At 49.1% G+C, this 17,072-nt stretch overlaps 2 protein-coding genes across 2 annotated transcripts in view; one reads left to right on the forward strand and one right to left on the reverse strand.

Moving 5' to 3' along the window:
* The window catches only part of ATPAF2 (ATP synthase mitochondrial F1 complex assembly factor 2), a 20,541-nt gene extending 13,498 nt beyond the window's left edge, over positions 1-7,043 (reverse strand). The window contains exons 1-2 of the mRNA XM_032320625.1: positions 7,026-7,043; positions 4,959-5,104 (exon numbers count right to left, since the gene is read on the reverse strand). Coding sequence (XP_032176516.1) covers positions 4,959-5,091 — 133 coding nt within the window. The 5' untranslated portion in view covers positions 5,092-5,104; positions 7,026-7,043. The remainder of the gene's footprint in view (positions 1-4,958; positions 5,105-7,025) is intronic.
* Positions 5,465-17,072, forward strand: part of GID4 (GID complex subunit 4 homolog) — a 26,795-nt gene continuing 15,187 nt past the window's right edge. The window contains exons 1-2 of the mRNA XM_032320626.1: positions 5,465-5,915; positions 11,631-11,690. Coding sequence (XP_032176517.1) covers positions 5,727-5,915; positions 11,631-11,690 — 249 coding nt within the window. The 5' untranslated portion in view covers positions 5,465-5,726. The remainder of the gene's footprint in view (positions 5,916-11,630; positions 11,691-17,072) is intronic.

Genomic DNA, 17,072 nt, shown 5'->3' on the forward strand with positions numbered 1-17,072 from the left:
AACGATGATAGCTAAACGGTACAGGGGTGCTTTTGGGGTGATCAAAGTGTTCTAGAATTATGGTGACAGTTGTACAACTCTGTGAATATACTGAAAACCACTGAATTATATGTTTTAAATGAGTAAGCTATAAGTGAACTGAATCTCAATGAAGCTGTTAAGAAACTATTTGGGGCAAATGCATCTGCCCCAGCAATTAATATAAATGAGCTAAATGGCTAAGCACGGTTTTTTTTCCCAAGGTGTTCTACCCATCCTGAGGAGGGGTTGGCCAACTTTTTCCATGAAGAGCCAGAGTAAATATTTTAGGCTTGGCAGGCCATAACATAACATAACATAACATTACTGGGCAACTACTATACTCAGTAGTTAAAGTAGCCTGAGATGACATGAAAATGAATGGGCATGGCTGTGTTCCAATAAAACTTTATTTGAAAAAACCCTCCAAACACCTGGGGGGTTTGCCACCCTACAGAATTTCCCTCAACACAACACAATCACTCTATGAAGACAGGCCAAGTAATGCCTCTGAGGCAGTAGAGACTCTGAGAAGCCAAATGACTTGTCCAGGTGACAATGTGAAAACAGAGACAAGACTTCCAGCCTTGGCTTCACTGGGTGTTGCACTCAGCCAGACATACAGCCTCTCCAAACACCTTCTCCTCTAAACCAGCTGATGGATCTCTGACAACTGGTACAGAGCTGGACCACCACATACCCTCCAACAGGCCTCCTTGCTGCAAAATCTCCTCTAACACCCCAGCAACCCTTTCCCAAACCCCTCCTCTTCAGACAACCTTCACTGGCATGGCCATTCCTAAGGAGCCAAGTTCAAGCTGCCTGCCAGAGTCTTCATGGAGAAGGCCCCCACTTGGGTTTAATATTCCACCATTCCCAAGACTAACAGAATCTCAGTGGTAGTGTCTTTGCAGTGCACTCACAGGCCTGGTTTCATGTACCTCTCTCCCACTGGGCTTCATTCTTATTTCCTCTTCTCTTTCATGTTTAACTACCTTCCACGTGCCAGCTACTTCCAAGAGCCTAAAGTAGTAAAGTCTGCAGTAGAAAGGAAACAGAGATGGTAGATTGCGTGCCATAGTAACAGGAAATGGCACCACTGATCCAAATGAACGCTCTGCCTATGCCAATTTCAGTGAACTTTGCACATGTCCCCTTTGGCCATGTTGTACCTTCTCAGGATGTTGTAAAGGAAACTCATTTTCCTTTATGCATTCACACAGACACTATCTGCTCCAAACTTCTGGGGGGTTTGCCACCCAACAGCTGGTGTCCTACAATTCAGTGAAGTTCTGACACTATCTGCCTGGAGATAGCATCAGATGCCACAAGTTAAGGGCTCAGTCCCACAAAACTGCATTTCCTGCTCCCTTCAGATGCCAACCACAAGCCCAGGTGGTCTCCTATGCTTCCGACTGCTGGCTATAAATCAGAAGCTCCCAGAACCCCTCCTCAGGTTTGATGAATTTGCCAGAACAGCTCAGAGAACTCAGATAAATACTTAACTTACTCGATTACCAGCTCATTATAAAAGGATGTAACTCAGGATCAGCCACATGAAGAGATGTGCAGGGCAAGGTATAGGGGAAAGGGTGTGGAGCTTCCGTGCCTTCTCTGAGAGAAGTAGCAAGCTTTGAGAAAAGCATGCTACTCTTCCAGCATCTCCAAGTGTCTGCCACCCCTGAAGCTCTCTGAACCCCGAAGTTCAGGGATTTTTATGGAGGCTTTATAATATAGGCATGATTGATTAAATCACAGGCCACTAGCAATCAAGTCAATCTCTCCAGCCCTTCTCCCCTCCTCAGAGGTCAGGGGGTAGGCCTAAAAGTACCAAACCTCTCATCTTGTGGTTGGTTCCCCTGGCAACCAGCCCCAATCCTTAGGTGCTTTCCAAAAGCCACCTCATTTTCATAACCTCAGGTGTGGTTGAAAGAGGCTTATGAATAAGATACTGCTTTCAACTTTATATCTCTGGAGCAATTTTAGGACAAAAGACCAAATATTATAATAAAAACCTCTTCCATCGCTCTTATTGCTTAGTAAATTACAAGGGTTTTAAGAGATGTGTGCCAGGAGACGCCTGGTTGGCTCAGTCAGTTAAGCTGCTGCTTTCAACTCAGGTCACGATCCTAGGGTCCTGGGATCAAGTCCCACATCTGGCTCCTTGCTCAGCAGGGTGCCTGCTTCTCTCAGCCTCGGCCTGCCAGTCTGCCTGCTTGTGCGCCCGCTCTCTCTCTCTCTCTCTCTGACAAATAAATAAATAAATAAAATCTTTAAAAAGGGGCGCCTGGAAGGCTGCCGGTTAAGCGTCTGCCTTCCTGCTCCGTCATGATCCTGGGGTCCTGGGATCGAGCCCCGCAACGGGCTCTCTGCTCGGTGGGTAGCTTCCCCCTGCCTCTCTGCTACTTGTGATATTTGTCTCTGTCAAATAAATAAATAAAATCTTTTTTTAAAAAAATCTTTTAAAAAAAAAAGAGAGAGAGAGAGATGTGTGCCAGGAACTGAAGGGAGACCAAAAGAGACAGTTGACCCTTGAACAACGTTGGTTGGAACTGGACATGTCCACTTAAACCTGGATTTTTTACAGTACAGTAAATGTTATTTTCTCTTCCTCCTGATCTCTTCCTTATGATTTATTCTTATTTTCTAAATAAGATCTTCTTGTATCTAGCTTACTTTAAGAATATAAATAGGGCGCCTGGGTGGCTCAGTGGGTTAAGCTGCTGCCTTCGGCTCGGGTCATGATCTCAGGGTCCTGGGATTGAGTCCCGCATCGGGCTCTCTGCTCAGCGGGGAGCCTGCTTCCCTCTCTCTCTCTCTCTCTCTCGTGATGTCTGTCAAATAAATAAATAAATAAAATCTTAAAAAAAAAAAGAATATAAATAAATAGTAATTATTATATATATTATATGTATAATACATATAAATATATTATATAATAATATATATTATTTATAACAATAAATATATAATAATATATTTATTGTTATAAATAATAAAACATCTAACATACAAAATGTGTGTTACTCGAATGCTATCCGTAATGCTTCTGTTCAACAGTAGGTTATTAGTAATTAAGTTCTGGGAGAGTCAAAAGTTGTATGTGATTTTTCAGTGGTGGGGGGTTGTAGTGGTATTCCAACCCTTATGTTGTTTGAAGAGTCAACTGTATATTTCTTCTTTTTTTTTTTTTTTAAAGATTTTATTTGTTTATTTGACAGACAGAGACCACAAGTCAGCAGAGAGGCAGGCAGAGAGAGAGAGAGGAGGAAGCAGGCTCCCAGCTAAGCAGAGAGCCTGATGCGGGGCTCGATCCCAGGACCCTGAGATCATGACCGGAGCTGAAGGCAGAGGCTTTAACCCACTGAGCCACTCAGGCGCCCCATCAACTGTATATTTCTTCCTATAACTCACAGTGTCACAAGTGCCCTTCCTTCTCCCTCTTTACTGGCTCTTCATGGCCCACTTTCATGCCCTTCGACTTGGATCGCCACAGGGAAAATGTCAGCTCCTTGCTGCATCCAGCTCTCTCCCCCATGTATATAAAATTATGAAACTTAACAGGACCCTCATAGGCAACCTGGTCCTTCAACCCACAGAGGAAAATGAGGCCCAAAGGAAGCAGTCCAGTGCCCAAGATCACGCTGTACCTCCAGGCAGCATTAGACCCCAGGTCTGTACTTCTGCCACAATGTCAAACTGTCTGTAGAGTTCTAGATTTTCTGAAGTAAATAATGTCACAGCAAGGTCTCTCACACCCTGCTGTCACCTCTGAACTTGTTCTGTCCACCCCACACTCTTCCTCCTCTTCTCCACTGAACTCTAACTTATCTGTCAAGACTCAGCTGAGGGGAGGCTGGGTGGCTCAGTCACTGAGCGTCTGCCTTCAGCTCAGATCACGATCCCAGAGTCCTGAGATCAGGTCCTGCATCGGGCTCCCTGCTCAGTGGGGAGCCTGCTTCTCCCTCTTGCACACGCCCTGCTTGTATTCCCTCTCTTGCTCTGTCTCTGTCAAATAAATAAATAAAATATTTTTTAAAAAGACTCAGCTGAAACGTCCTTTCATCCAAGATCCTTTCCAGACCCTCAAAATCCTCAAGATGAGAGTAGGTGCTTCTTTATGTTGTCACAGTTTCTTTGTATTTCCCTTATCACAGAGTATCATACACTGTTGTTTAATCAGACTATTATAACCTGCAGTGAACTATAGTGACAGTGATGATTAGGTAGGACCTCACCTACCTTGAAGACCACCATGCCTCCAGCTGTCAGCACAGAAAAACTAACTAAAGAGTGTTACTATCTGCACTCATTTAAGGGAACCATTCCCTCTCTTACCCTAAAACCTCTTCCCAGAATCAGTGAGTGTTACTACCTTCTAGGCCTTATCAGTCAGGAGTGAAAGGAGGCAGCAGGGTCAACTCCTTAGAAGAAACTGCTGGGACTGTGGTAGGACAGTGGGACCCAGGGCCACGGAACCTGCAGAGAAATTGTCCAGGATGGAAGACTGAATACCCATTGAATGCCCCGGTTCCAGGATGCCCAGCCATGGGTACACAGAAAAAGATCAGACTGACCGTCGTCCTCCAAAAACTTCTGAGTCTGTTCTGTGACCTTGGTGTGGTCCTGATCTAAGAACCTGAACTTCCCTGTCTGCGAACAAGAATGCTATTTGCTTTCCTCATTGGAAAAAAAACCCCATAAGCTTTGAGAAAAACTGCACGTCCCTAATGGCAACTACTGTCTCACGCAGCGACGCGATGTGTGCCCTCGCCTGGCCGCCTGTTTTCCCCGATCCATAGCAGGACCCCACTGAACTGAGTAACCTCAGGAGCCTGAGCCCTGCCTCGATGACCCCGCCCTACACAGCCGAATCCCTCAGCCCACCTTAGTCCGTCTCGGGCCCAGGCCCAAAGAGAATGTGCCCTGGCCTCCCTCACCTGTTGGGGGCGCGTAGGCCCGAGAAGGGGTCAGTGGGTTTGGCTCCCGCCCCGCGGACGCGGTGAGGGCAGCCCGGGGCCGGTTCAGGAGGCGGCGCCCGGCGTGCCGCAGCCGGAGGCAGCTCCTCCACATCGCGCCCGAGAGCCTGGGGGGACAACCGGCGGGAAACCTGAGAGCAGGAAACTGAGCGAAGGGACTCCCAAAGCCGCACGCTCCGGTTGTACGGAAACCTCTCACAACCTCCCCAGAGCCCTCAGCCTCCCCTGGACGCCGCCATCTTCTGCTTGACACCAGCGGCGCGCCGTCGCTCCTGCGCGCCTCCTGGCACACCCCCAGTCAATCAGCATCACAAACGCACCTCGCCCCGCCCCCTCCACGCCGCGCCTCGGGAAGAAGACTACAAGTCCCAGAGGACCCCTCGCACACCCCGCCACGTGTTTTCTCCGCCCGCCAATGGGTGGAAGCGCCGCGTGAGCCTGTTCCCTCCCCCCCGGCGCGCCTGAGCCAATCGAAAGGGTGGTGTGTGTGCGAGGGCAAGTGGGGAGGGGGACTCAGCTCAGGACAGGGAGGCCCTGCTCGCAGGTCCCGGGGTCCCGGTGGCAGCCGGAGCGCTTGGTCCGCAGGCAGCGGGCGGGTGGTCCCCCCTCCGCCCCCACCCCGCGCGTGCGCGCCCCGGCCCCTCCCTCCCTGCCACCCCCCTCGGCTCCCGCGCGGCGGCGGCGGTTCCTTTCCCCCTCCCCCCAGCCCTGGCTCCGGGGGACCCCGCGATGCCGGTCCGCACCGAGTGTCCCCCGCCGGCCGGTGCCTCGGCCGCTTCCGCGGCCTCGCTCATCCCGCCGCCGCCCATCAACACCCAGCAGCCCGGCGTGGCCACCAGCCTGCTCTACAGCGGCTCCAAGTTCCGCGGCCACCAGAAGAGCAAGGGGAACTCGTACGACGTAGAGGTGGTGCTGCAGGTGAGCGCCGGGCCGGGCCGGCCGGGGCCCGCGGGCCTCCTCGCGGCGCTCACGGGCCGTGCCCGCCCCCGGCTTCTCGAGCCCGCAGCCGCGGACCAGGCCCTCGCCGCCGGGCCTCCTGCACCAGGCGCTTCACCCCTCGGGACCTGCCCAGCTGGTGTCTCACACTCTCCAAGCCCCAGCCCTGACCTGCCCCTCACACCGGAGCCTGTCGGGAGCAGCTCCTGGCAGATCCTGAACACTGTCCCAGACTCGAAGCCCGTGACCGGCCTGCCTGGGATCCGGAAGCCCCCCCGTGACTGGCCACCCTCAGACCTGAGTCCTTCCTCCCCAGGACTTGTCGCCCTGAGATCAGCCCCCCCACCCCCACCCCTACAGTCCCTCTCAGACCCTGAAGAGCTCTCCACTGGTTTCTCCTGACTTGGGACCCTACCCGAGTCTGGGCCCATGTCAAATTATCTCAGACCTGAGACAGTCCTCCTCCCCTCCCCTTTCCAAAGTTCCAGAGATCCTCAAACCCTGAGGCCCTCCTCCCAGGATTTCTTCCTTGAGAGAGCCTAGTTAGTCCCCTCGGACCCGGCGCACACACCCTCCATTAGCCCCTGAGCGCCCCCCAGCCCACAACTGATTCCTAGCCTCTGGTAATTACTCCCTCAAGACCAGGCACTCACATCCTGGGTGCTGCTGAGTGGAGCTCCTCCAAGTCTGTGGGGATCTTGCCTCCTGGCCTCCCTCCCCGCACAGCTGTCCCAGTCTCTTCCTGGCCCAGGCACCTAGCTGCCCCCAGCTGTCCCCAGCTGCCCCCAGCCCCAGGCCTCCCGCACTAGGCTTCTCATGGTCCCTGCTTCCATTCTTTGGCCACCTCCAGGCCCCTCCCAGTCTCCCCAGCTTGCCTCCCCAACCCATACCTTCATCTTCCTCCTCCTCCTCGGCTCCAGGGGACCCTCTTTCTGTGTTCTTTTATCTACACAACCAGGGCTTCCTCCTGGTCTCTGATAGCCATGTGCTGGGAAATTGAACTCACCCCGTATTATCTCTCACACGGTATTTCCTTGCTGTCCGTGTACACCTCCCCCCGCCCCCAACAATTTGACCTGGATTTCTAAATACCTGGTGCCAGCCCCTGGTAGCTTTGGAGCGACAGCTTTACCTACTCTGGCCCTTTTCTGCACTTCACCCCTCTCATCCAAGTAGAAACACACTTGACATTTTTTTCTCCAGGCAGCGATCAACAGTAGTTCATACTCCTTTTTCTCTCCCTTCCCTGCAAAACCCCTTCCTGTGTAGCTACCCTTGCCTGCCTCAGGATCCACTTTCCTCCTCCCTTTGCCCCTTTTTTCCTTAGTGTGAGGCCCCACCTCCCAAAGCCCCTGCCCATCTGCCCTCTTGAAAGGCCTTTTACCAAAGCTCTGAGGACCTAGTGTGCCACCTTACTGCTCCCATGCGTGAGGACAGAACCCAAGATGTGTCTTTGCCTTATGTGCCCTTGGCTCTTTAAAAATAGTAAATTTTGGACAGCCTCTCTTCTGAGCAAGTGGGTGTCCCACCCAAAAGACAGTGCAGCTACATTTTCTTTCTCCTAACCATAGAGCACCATTAACCTCTTTTTTCTTACTGTTTTGGGGGAATCAATAGTTTCATCTTTTTTTGGTGGAGAAAACTGCCTCTTCATTTTAATTGTATCTTTGCTCCATAAACTTAACTTTTTCACGTGAGCCGTGGCATTTGTTATAACTGGAAAACTGTTGTGACTGATTCATTCAGTCTTCATAATTATATGCCTCATGTAGCGACCCCTCTTTTCTTTTGCTTAAAATGTGAGAATTTAGTATAAAGGTAAAGACTTTTTTCTTTATTGTGGGGGCAACATCGTAAAATTCTGGCAGTGAGGTCCTTGGTGTGGGTCGTGTTTGGAATGATCGTGAATTTGTGCCGATTGTTTATTTTGACGGTTTCTGATGCGGTAGACCAGCAGGGTCGCTAAGTGTCAAAGAGAAGTGGTCTTTGACTTCTTCAGCAGCTTCCCGCTTCTGTCATTCGTGTGTTTCCAACATCCTATCGGGTGCCCATGTCCTTGTGAACCAATAGAAGTGGTGATTGAGTTGTTGCAGGACTGACTGGTCTCAGGGCAGCCCAGAGTAGAAGCCTGGCTCAAACCTCAATAGAATGTCTGCTGGTGGGAGCTGTGGCCATGCCCAGGAATGCCGCCCTACATCTGGACTGGTGAGCTCTTTGTCCATCACTGAGACCATCAGTGGCCTGTGAATTGGCCCATCGTCGCCCTGGTTTTTCAGCCAGGACCAGTTTCTTGGACTCAACCTTCTTAGAATATACCTCAGCCTCTTTCCTGCTTGCTTGCTTTGTTTCCTAACAGCTTGTTGAGATACAGTTCGCATCTTACGCAACTCGCCCACTGAAGGTGTTCAGGTCAGTAGTTTTAGTGTACTCAGAGTTGGGTAAGCATCCCTGTAACCTAATTTTAGCCCCCTAGAGAAACCTCACCTCCTAGCCATCACATTCCCGAAGATTTGCTTATTCTGGCCATTTCACGCATGTGGAGTCATACACTATGGGACCTTTTGTGTCTAGCTTCTGTTGCCGAGCATCATGTCCTCAACGTTCACCCAAGTCGTAGGATGTGGCCGTGCTTTGTTCCTTTTTATCATTGCATAATAATCCATTGTATGGATATATAGCATTTTGTTGGGTCTTTGGAAGCCATTTAACGATGGAATGAACATTGCTGTATGAGCTTTCATGTGGACACCGTCTTCATTCCTCGTGGGAGTGGAATGCTGGGTCCAATGGCAGCTCTGTGCTTACCACTCTGAGGAGCTGCCACACCGATTTCCGAAGTGCCTACTGCAGTTTTCATTCCCACCAGCCCCGCATGAGGGTCCAGTTTCCCCACAGCCTTGCTGACACTTTTAACTTACTGCCGATCTCTTTGATCACAGTCCTGCTAGTGGGTGTGAAGTGGTGTCTCATTGTGGTTTTGATTGGAATCTCCTTAATGACTAACAATGTTGCACATCTTTTCTTGGGCTTTCTGGGGCCTTTCTTTCTTTTTTCCTTCTTTCTTTCCTCTTAATTCTAGTTTAGAGAGTTTCCCAAACCTTCATGAGATTCTGGCTGGGTTTCCCTTGTTGCCATTGTTACTGTAACTACTCTGTTTCTCCTCTGCCATGCAAGGAGCCAAGACCAAAGTGAAGGCCAGGGTCACAGTGAAGGGGTACTAGAAAGAGCAGCTGTTGGACACAGCTGTGCTGTGAGACGTTCTTGCTAAACATTTGCCTTGTTATCTTTCTCATCAAGATGCTGGCCTGGCATTCGGTGTAAGGTCTCTGCATTGTACTGTGTTTGAGTTCACCAACTGTCATCGAGATGAGTTGGGGCAGAATGGGAGGGATACATGGTTGAAAGGAGGCCAAACTGAAATTCTGATTCTTGAGCATGTGATAATCCATGCAAAATGTTAGCCAACTTCCAGTTCGGTTTTTAATCTTATTAGCAGGTATCTTGGCCACCTGATACCCTTTCCAGCAGCTGTGAAACCCCAAAGTGTATTGAATTCAGTGAGAATTGCATACATGAAATTTAAGGCCCCAGGTTAGAGCTGTGTGTCCTTTAAATAAAGTCCTTTGCTGAACCGTGTTAGTCAGATCAACCACTTTAGATCACATCCAAGGCCAAGGCCAGCCGATGAGGATATTTCAAGTGCTTTGGCAGTTTTCACATGGGCTACCTTTGTCACGGGGTCCAAACTGTGAGAGCATTTCAGCTTCACTGAAGCCCGTTTGCTTTGGTGCTGACCTCCTCTGGCTGACTGTTCTCATTACAGTTTTTAAGGATTGCTGGAGTATATGATTTACCGTGTAAATGAAAGTAGTTAAGTCTCCAAATCTGAAAAATACCACAAAACTTTCCTAGTTGTTTAAAATGAGACCTCGCTTAACATTAAAATCTGCGTGCCAGTGGCATTGTACTTTTCGGTTTGCTTTATTTCCAGGGGTCTGCTTTTTAAGGGAGCCCAAGTTATCATAAAATGTGAAAATCTGCTTGTTCAGGACCAGTCTGTATAGATTTGGGTGAATTGTACCAGTTCAGGTGCACTAAGCTGTAAGTAAACCATAGCCACCTCAAAATAGTTTAAAGAATGAGTGAACCAAAAAAAAAAAAAAAAAGAATGAGTGAACCTAGCACTTCTGATTATAAGAAACTCGGAGGTGGCTTGGTTCCAGATTGGTCATTCAGGGGCCTCGTTCCTTTTCTGTTTCCCCACTGCCATCCTTGGCATTTCCCGGCCTGTTTGTCCTCATGGTCTCTAGATGACTGCCGAGGGCCTGGGTGCTCGTACAGGTACTGCCACTTCCAGGGGAAGACAGAGGGCCTCCTCAAAAGCCAGCATCTTTCCCAGAGGCCCCCCAGGAGACTGACACACATACCTGATTGGTCGGGTCACTCACCCCTAAACTAATGACTCACAAGAGAACAGGGGCATGTGTCTGTCTTGGGTCCATCAGGGCTGACCAAGCCCTGTGGGGCCAGGGTGGGTGCCAGAACAGGATCTGGGCTCTGGCAGCATGTAAAGGTAGGAAATTGGTTGTTGGGTAGGCACCCTGCAGTGTCTCAGCAACCTATAAGTGGTAGTTACTCAGTCTTAAAATCTCCCATGCCTGTTAACCCTGTTCATTGTAGTCTCCCAACTCTTCACCAAGAAATACGGGTACTCGTCTATGAAATGGACAGAGTGAACACTTAACAATATATTCCCATCTGGGGGTCAGCATTTTGGTTCATAACGGAAATGTTTGCCCAAGCAGTCTTCGTATGAGGTCTTTCCTGAATATGCTTCCCATTTCATAAAGAACTAATGCACAGGGGCGCATGGGTGGCTCAGTCCTTAAGCATCTGAACCTTCATCTCCAGTCATGATCCTGGGGTCCTGGGATCGAGCTCCGCATCTGGCTCCCTGCTCAGCAGGAAGCCTGCTTCTCCCTCTCCCAGTCCCCCTGCTTGTGTTCCCTCTCTCTTTGTGTCTCTCTCTGTCAGAGAGATTTATTTATTTATAAATAAATAAAATAAAATCTTTTTTAAAAAAACTAATGCAGGGGACGCCTGGGTGGCTTAGTTGGTTAAGCAGCTGCCTTCGGCTCAGGTCATGATCCCAGCGTCCTGGGATCGAGTCCCACATCGGGCTCCTTGCTCCGCAGGGAGCCTGCCTCTCCCTCTGACTCTGCCTGCCACTCTGCCTGTGCTCGCTCTTGCTCTCTCTCTCTCTCTGACAAATAAATAAATAAAATCTTTAAAAAAATAAAATAAAATAAAATAAAAAACTAAAAAAACTAAAAAAACTAATGCAGGATTGTGCTTAGTGTGAGTGTAGGGGAGGAGTACACTCCTGAGACCGGCAGGAGGCCTGTGTGCATGGGCTCACTGCTCCAGAAAAGCACTTCGGTCTCAAGATACTCAGCTTAGGAGGTTGAGAGGGTCCTGGGATCAGCTTCTTTGGTCTGAACAGGCCCATGGGTAGGGCGGACTCCCGAAGGTCTTGAAGGCCGGTGAGCCCTGGCCGAGCTCGGTGGGCACCCACCTCCAGACTTCCCTTAGCCCACCCAGCCTGTGCCCGCAGGACACATGGATTTCCACAGCATCCCCAGCTTGTCCCAGGGGGTTCTCCATTTGTAACCAGACTGTGTGTCCTTTTCCTTCCAGCATGTGGACACGGGGAACTCGTACCTTTGTGGATACCTGAAGATAAAAGGCCTTACTGAGGTAAGCACTCCTTCAAATGAACTAGAACTAGACGGTGGGCTGCATGCCTGGCCTTCTCAGGGTGTGAATGGCCAAGAGCGTGGACCCTGAGGCCCGACTAAAGCTCCTGTGAAGTTGTACTTCACACACAAAGGATGTAGTTTTGATGTGTCCTGTTGGAAAGTGTACGGATGCACAAATCTTTAAAGTTTATAAAGGAGTCACAGTGTTCCCAACACTATTGATTTTCTACTTAATCCTTTGGTGGGAAAAAAAAATAGAGTAGGAATATGGCTACCTCTCATCCTAAGTTTAATGGTTTCTTCCAGGCCCGAGGTCTTCAACATTCCTTAAACCCCTTCGCTCACTGGAACAATGTCAAGTGATCACCCAGATCCTAACCCAAGACGCTACTAGGGAAATGTAGAGGGTTTTCCTTTCTCTGCACCAGACTTTTAAAATCTCAGAACTCCTAGGGATATGGAAAGCAAGAAAGAGCATCCATTCTTTCCCTGCTAGTGAGTCAGCAGGAAGAGAAGTAGGGGACAGAGCCCAGCCGCCAACTCCTCCGTGAGGACCTGGGCCTGACCTGGCTGCCATGGTGTGGGCCTGACCGGTCCTCCCTGTCAGAGGCCCAGCCCCACCAAGCCTTGGGAAGACCTGGAGGGACGTCCTTTCTCCGTCCCTTGCTGGGGCCGTGAGCTTTCGTTTCTCTTTCCTCATATGTAAAATGAGAATGAAAAATACCCACTCTGCTACCATTGTGGTGAACACAGCACAAGGTTTAGCATTGTCGAATCACCACGCGGACCCGCAACCCATGTGATAGTGCACGTCAACTAGACTGGGTTAGTAAATAGAGTAGGATAGGATAGGATATGGGGCGCCTGGGTGGCTCAGTGGGTTAAAGCATCTGCCTTCGGCTCAGGTTATGATCCCAGGGTCCTGGGATCGAGTCCCACTTCGGGCTCTCTGCTAGGCAGGGAGCCTGCTTCCCTTCCTCTCTCTCTGCCTGTCTCTCTGCCTACCTGTGATCTCTGTCTGTCAAATAAGTAAATAAATAAAATCTTAAAAAAAAAAAAAAAGGATAGGATAAACTAGACCCACTCCATCTACTCTAGGGGCTCATCCTAGGAGGGGAGGAAACAACGTAAGAGCAAGAGGAGGACTCTAACCTGATACAAATGGAGTGATACTAACTAAGGCCCTGAACAACCTTTACCTTGGAACAATTGTTTCTGTCTCTTTGATTCCCTCTGGTCCTCCCCCTTCTCTATTAGAAGTTTGAGAATTTTCTGTGACGTTTGTCATTGGGATGAAGAGGTAACCTGTTCCTCGCCTCCAGAAACTTACCCAGTAGAGTAGGGGTAGAAAATGAAGGATTCCAGCCTTTGAATTAAGGGCAGTGGGAAACAGTATGCTCAGCTGGTTGGCAGCCAGGTGTGTCTGCTGAGTGCAGAACGTAAACATTTAGCTTCATGAGGACCCAACAGAATCTGTCCCGTGGAATGCTGCCATGGGCTCTAAACCCAGCCACTATGGTCCTAGGAAGCTGCATGGAAATGTTAGTACCATTAAGAATCCTGAAATGGGGACACCTGGATGGCTCAGTTGGTTAAGCGACTGCCTTTGGCTCAGGTCATGATCCTGGAGTCCCAGGATCAAGTCGTGCATTGGGCTCCCTGCTTGGCAGGGAGTCTGCTTCTCCCTCTCACCCTCCTCCTTCTCATGCTCTCTCTCTCTCTCCCTCAAATAAATAAATAAAATCTTTAAAAAACAAAAAAGAATCCTGAAACGGCATCCCCCAGGAGCAATTCACCCTAACAGAGGGAAACATCTCTGAGTCATGGGTTGTCAGGCTCTGGGGTGGGGAGCCCTTAGGCTCATGGCTGGTGTGGGGAGACCACCCTCCCAGGCCAGTCTGGCAGCCTCATGAGTGCGTGGCCGTCCAGACTGGTCTTCACCTCGATGAGCAGCAGGCTCGGGTATGGTGCTAACAGCACATTTCATCAGAGGAGGACGGCCGTGTTTCTGAGTTACCTGGGGCCTGCTCACACCTCAGGATTCTTTGGATTTTATCTTCTTTAACCACTTTTTTTTTTTCTTTTAAAGATTCTATTTACGGAGCGCCTGGGTGGCTCAGTGGGTTAAGCCTCTGCCTTCGGCTTGGGTCGTGATCTCAGGGTCCTGGGATCGAGCCCTGCGTCGGGCTCTCTGCTCAGCAGGGAGCCTGCTTCTTCCTCTCTCTGCCTGTGTCTGCCTGCTTGTGATCTCTGTCTGTCAGATAAATAAATAAAATCTTTTTAAAAAAATAAAGATTTTGTTTATTTGACAGAGAGAGGGAGAGAGATCACAAGTAGGCAGAGAGGCAGACGGCAGGGGGGAGGGGGGGAGCAGGCTTCCCGCTGAGCAGAGAGCCTGACGCAGGGCTTGATCCCAGGACCCTGAGATCACGATCCGAGCCGAAGGCAGAGGCCTAAACCACTGAGCCACCCAGGTGCCCCTTTAACCACTTTTTTAAGTAGCTGTCCTGAGTCAGCTGACCTACCACACAGTCCACCTATGGAAAAGGTACAGTTCATTGGCCTTTAGTGCAGTCATGGCGCTGAACACCCATCTTTTTTTTCCTTTTTTAAATATTTATTTATTTATTTATTTGAGAGGGGGGAGACACAGCGAGCGAGGAAACACAAGCAGGGAGAGTGGGAGAGGGAGAAGCAGGCTTCCTGCTGGGCAAGGAGCCTGACACGGGGCTTGATCCCACGACCCTGGTATTATGACCTGAGCCAAAGGCAGATGTTTAACTGACCGAGCCACCCAGGTGCCCCTGAACAGCTATATTAAATACTTTTTAAATTCTAAAATCCAGGGGCACCTCTGTGGCTCAGTCAGTTAAAAGCATCTACCTTTCACTCAAGTCATGATCCCAGGGTCTTGGGATCAAGCCCCGCATCAGGCTCCCAGCTCAGTGGGGAGCCTGCTTCTCCCTCTGCCTGCCACGTCCCCTGCTTGTGCAGGCTCCCTCCCTCTCTGTCAGATAAATAAATACAATCTTTAAATTCTAAATCCAGTATGTGGTCACTGTATATAATCACTGAAATGCCAAAAAATGGTGGGATTCTCTGAATGACTATTACCTTTATTGTAAAATAGAGCTTTTCAGGTTTGTTTGCTTTTCCATTTATAGTTGTGAAAATATCACATATGTAACTTATTTTAATAAAAGCATTTAAATGGTTGGGTTTTAGCCCTAATCTTCCTCGTGCATACAATATAGAAAGTGAACTCTTTTTTTTTTTTTTTAAAGATTATTTATTTATTTATTTGACAGACAGAGATCACAAGTAGGCAGAGAGGCAGGCAGAGAGAGAGGAGGAAGCAGGCTCCCTGCTGAGCAGAGAGCCCGATGTGGGGCTCGATCCCAGGACTCTGGGATCATGACCTGAGCCGAAGGCAGAGGCTCTAACCCACTGAGCCACCCAGGCGCCCCTAGAAAGTGAACTCTTAAATTGGAGGTAATTTTTGTCTCTTAGCTACCTCACATTCACAAATGAGCACAGTTTTTATTTTTTATTTTTTTTTTAAGATTTTATTTATTTGACAGACTGAGATCACAAGTAGGCAGAGAGGCAGACAGAGAAAGGGGGAAGCAGGCTCCTGAGCACAGTTCTTAAACTGTGCCTTCTGGAAGTGAAATCCCAGAATTGTGAAGAATGGGTGTCAGGTAACATTTTCTTGGCAATTCTGAGCCAACCACCAGTGGAGAGAGGGGACATTTCCAGGAAGGGGCCTGCGTCTGGCACAGGGCCTAGGAGCCCAGCCTTCAGGGAGTCATGGGCTAGCCCTCCCCTCACTCACTAGATGAATTTGGAAGCTTCTGTTGAGATTGGGCAGACTTGTCTGAACCAAGGAGATAAGTCACACTAACCAAACTCCCCGAGACGGATATATACACAAGAGTGCGCATTTACTCATTTCTGAACTGAGGTACATGCATGTTCCAGAGGTTCCCTCTGACCTCGTAGCCAACTGGGTGTTAATCCCCCAGGAAGAGGGTCTACATGGAAAGCCAGAACCATCACCGGAGAGGTTTTGGTCGTCCTGGAATCCGTGTGGGGAGTGGTTTGGACGACCTGAACACCTTACCACAGCTGGACCCCCTGTAGGAAGCCCTTGCCTGCCTTGGGGGTCGGGGGTTGCTGGCTTCGTCTCTTCCTCTCTGAGTCATTTTTTTGATGTCCCTCCTGCAAACAAGAGTTCTTCTTTTGGGTTTAAAGGTTACCGCCGGTCTGGCTCTATGCAAGTGCTTGAATCTCCTGGTCCTACCCTGGGAGACAATTCATCTCTCTGGTAACTTCTGAACCTATTGACTCATTCATCAGGCAGTGTTTCTTTTATTTTAATTCTCAGAGCTTGGGGGTACCTTGCAGTCCCCTTGATACATGGCCCGAAATGTTTCCAGCGCAGAATCAGTTCATTAGGAAAACGTGCAGTTGGGCCATAAGTATCTTCTTTGTACTGCAAGATGACCACTTTATCATTTTTCCTTTCTGTCTTTTTTTGTGGAAGCTTAAAAAAAAATGTTAAAGCTCAAACCTCAGAAAATCCACACATGTAGCTTTCCATTTAAAATCTCAAGTCAGGGGGCACCTGCGTGGCTCAATGGGTTAAAGCCTCTGCCTTCGGCTCAGGTCATGGTCCCAGGGTCCTGGGAGCCTGCTTTCTCCTCTCTCTCTGCCTGCTTCTCTTGCCTACTTGTGATCTCTGTCTGTTAAATAAATAAATAAAATCTTAAAAAAAAAAAAAAAAAACCTCAAGTCATGTACTAACTGATCCAGAACTTTCTCTCTTAGTAGATCTCCCTAAAACAGATAAGCATGATTTAGTTTATACTTTTATTTATTTAAAGATTTTATCTATTAGAGAGTGAGAGAGAGCACAAACAGCGGGATGGACAGAGAGAGAGAGAGAAGCAGACTCCTCGTTGAGCAGGTTTGACCTGACCTGAGTAGATGCTTAACTGATAGAGCCACCCAGGCACCCCTTTATTTATTTGTTTATTTATTTTTAGATTTTATTTATTTATTTGACAGAGAGAGATCACAAGTAGGCAGAGAGGCAGGCAGTGAGAGAGAGGAGGAAGCAGGCTCCCCACTGAGCAGAGAGCTCAATGTGGGACTCGACCCCAGGACCCCAAGATCATGACCTGAGCCGAAGGCAGAGGCTTAACCCACTGAGCCACCCAGGAGCCCTTATTTATTTTTTTTTTAAAGATTTTTTTTTTTAAGATTTTTATTTATTTATTTGATGGAGAGAGAGATCACAAGTAGGCAGAGAGGCAGACTGAGAGAGAGAGAGAGAGAAGCAGGCTCCCTGCTGAGCAGAGAGCCTGATGCGAGGCTC

The sequence above is a fragment of the Mustela erminea genome, chromosome 18, assembly GCF_009829155.1.
Source record: "Mustela erminea isolate mMusErm1 chromosome 18, mMusErm1.Pri, whole genome shotgun sequence".
Lineage (NCBI taxonomy): Eukaryota > Metazoa > Chordata > Mammalia > Carnivora > Mustelidae > Mustela > Mustela erminea.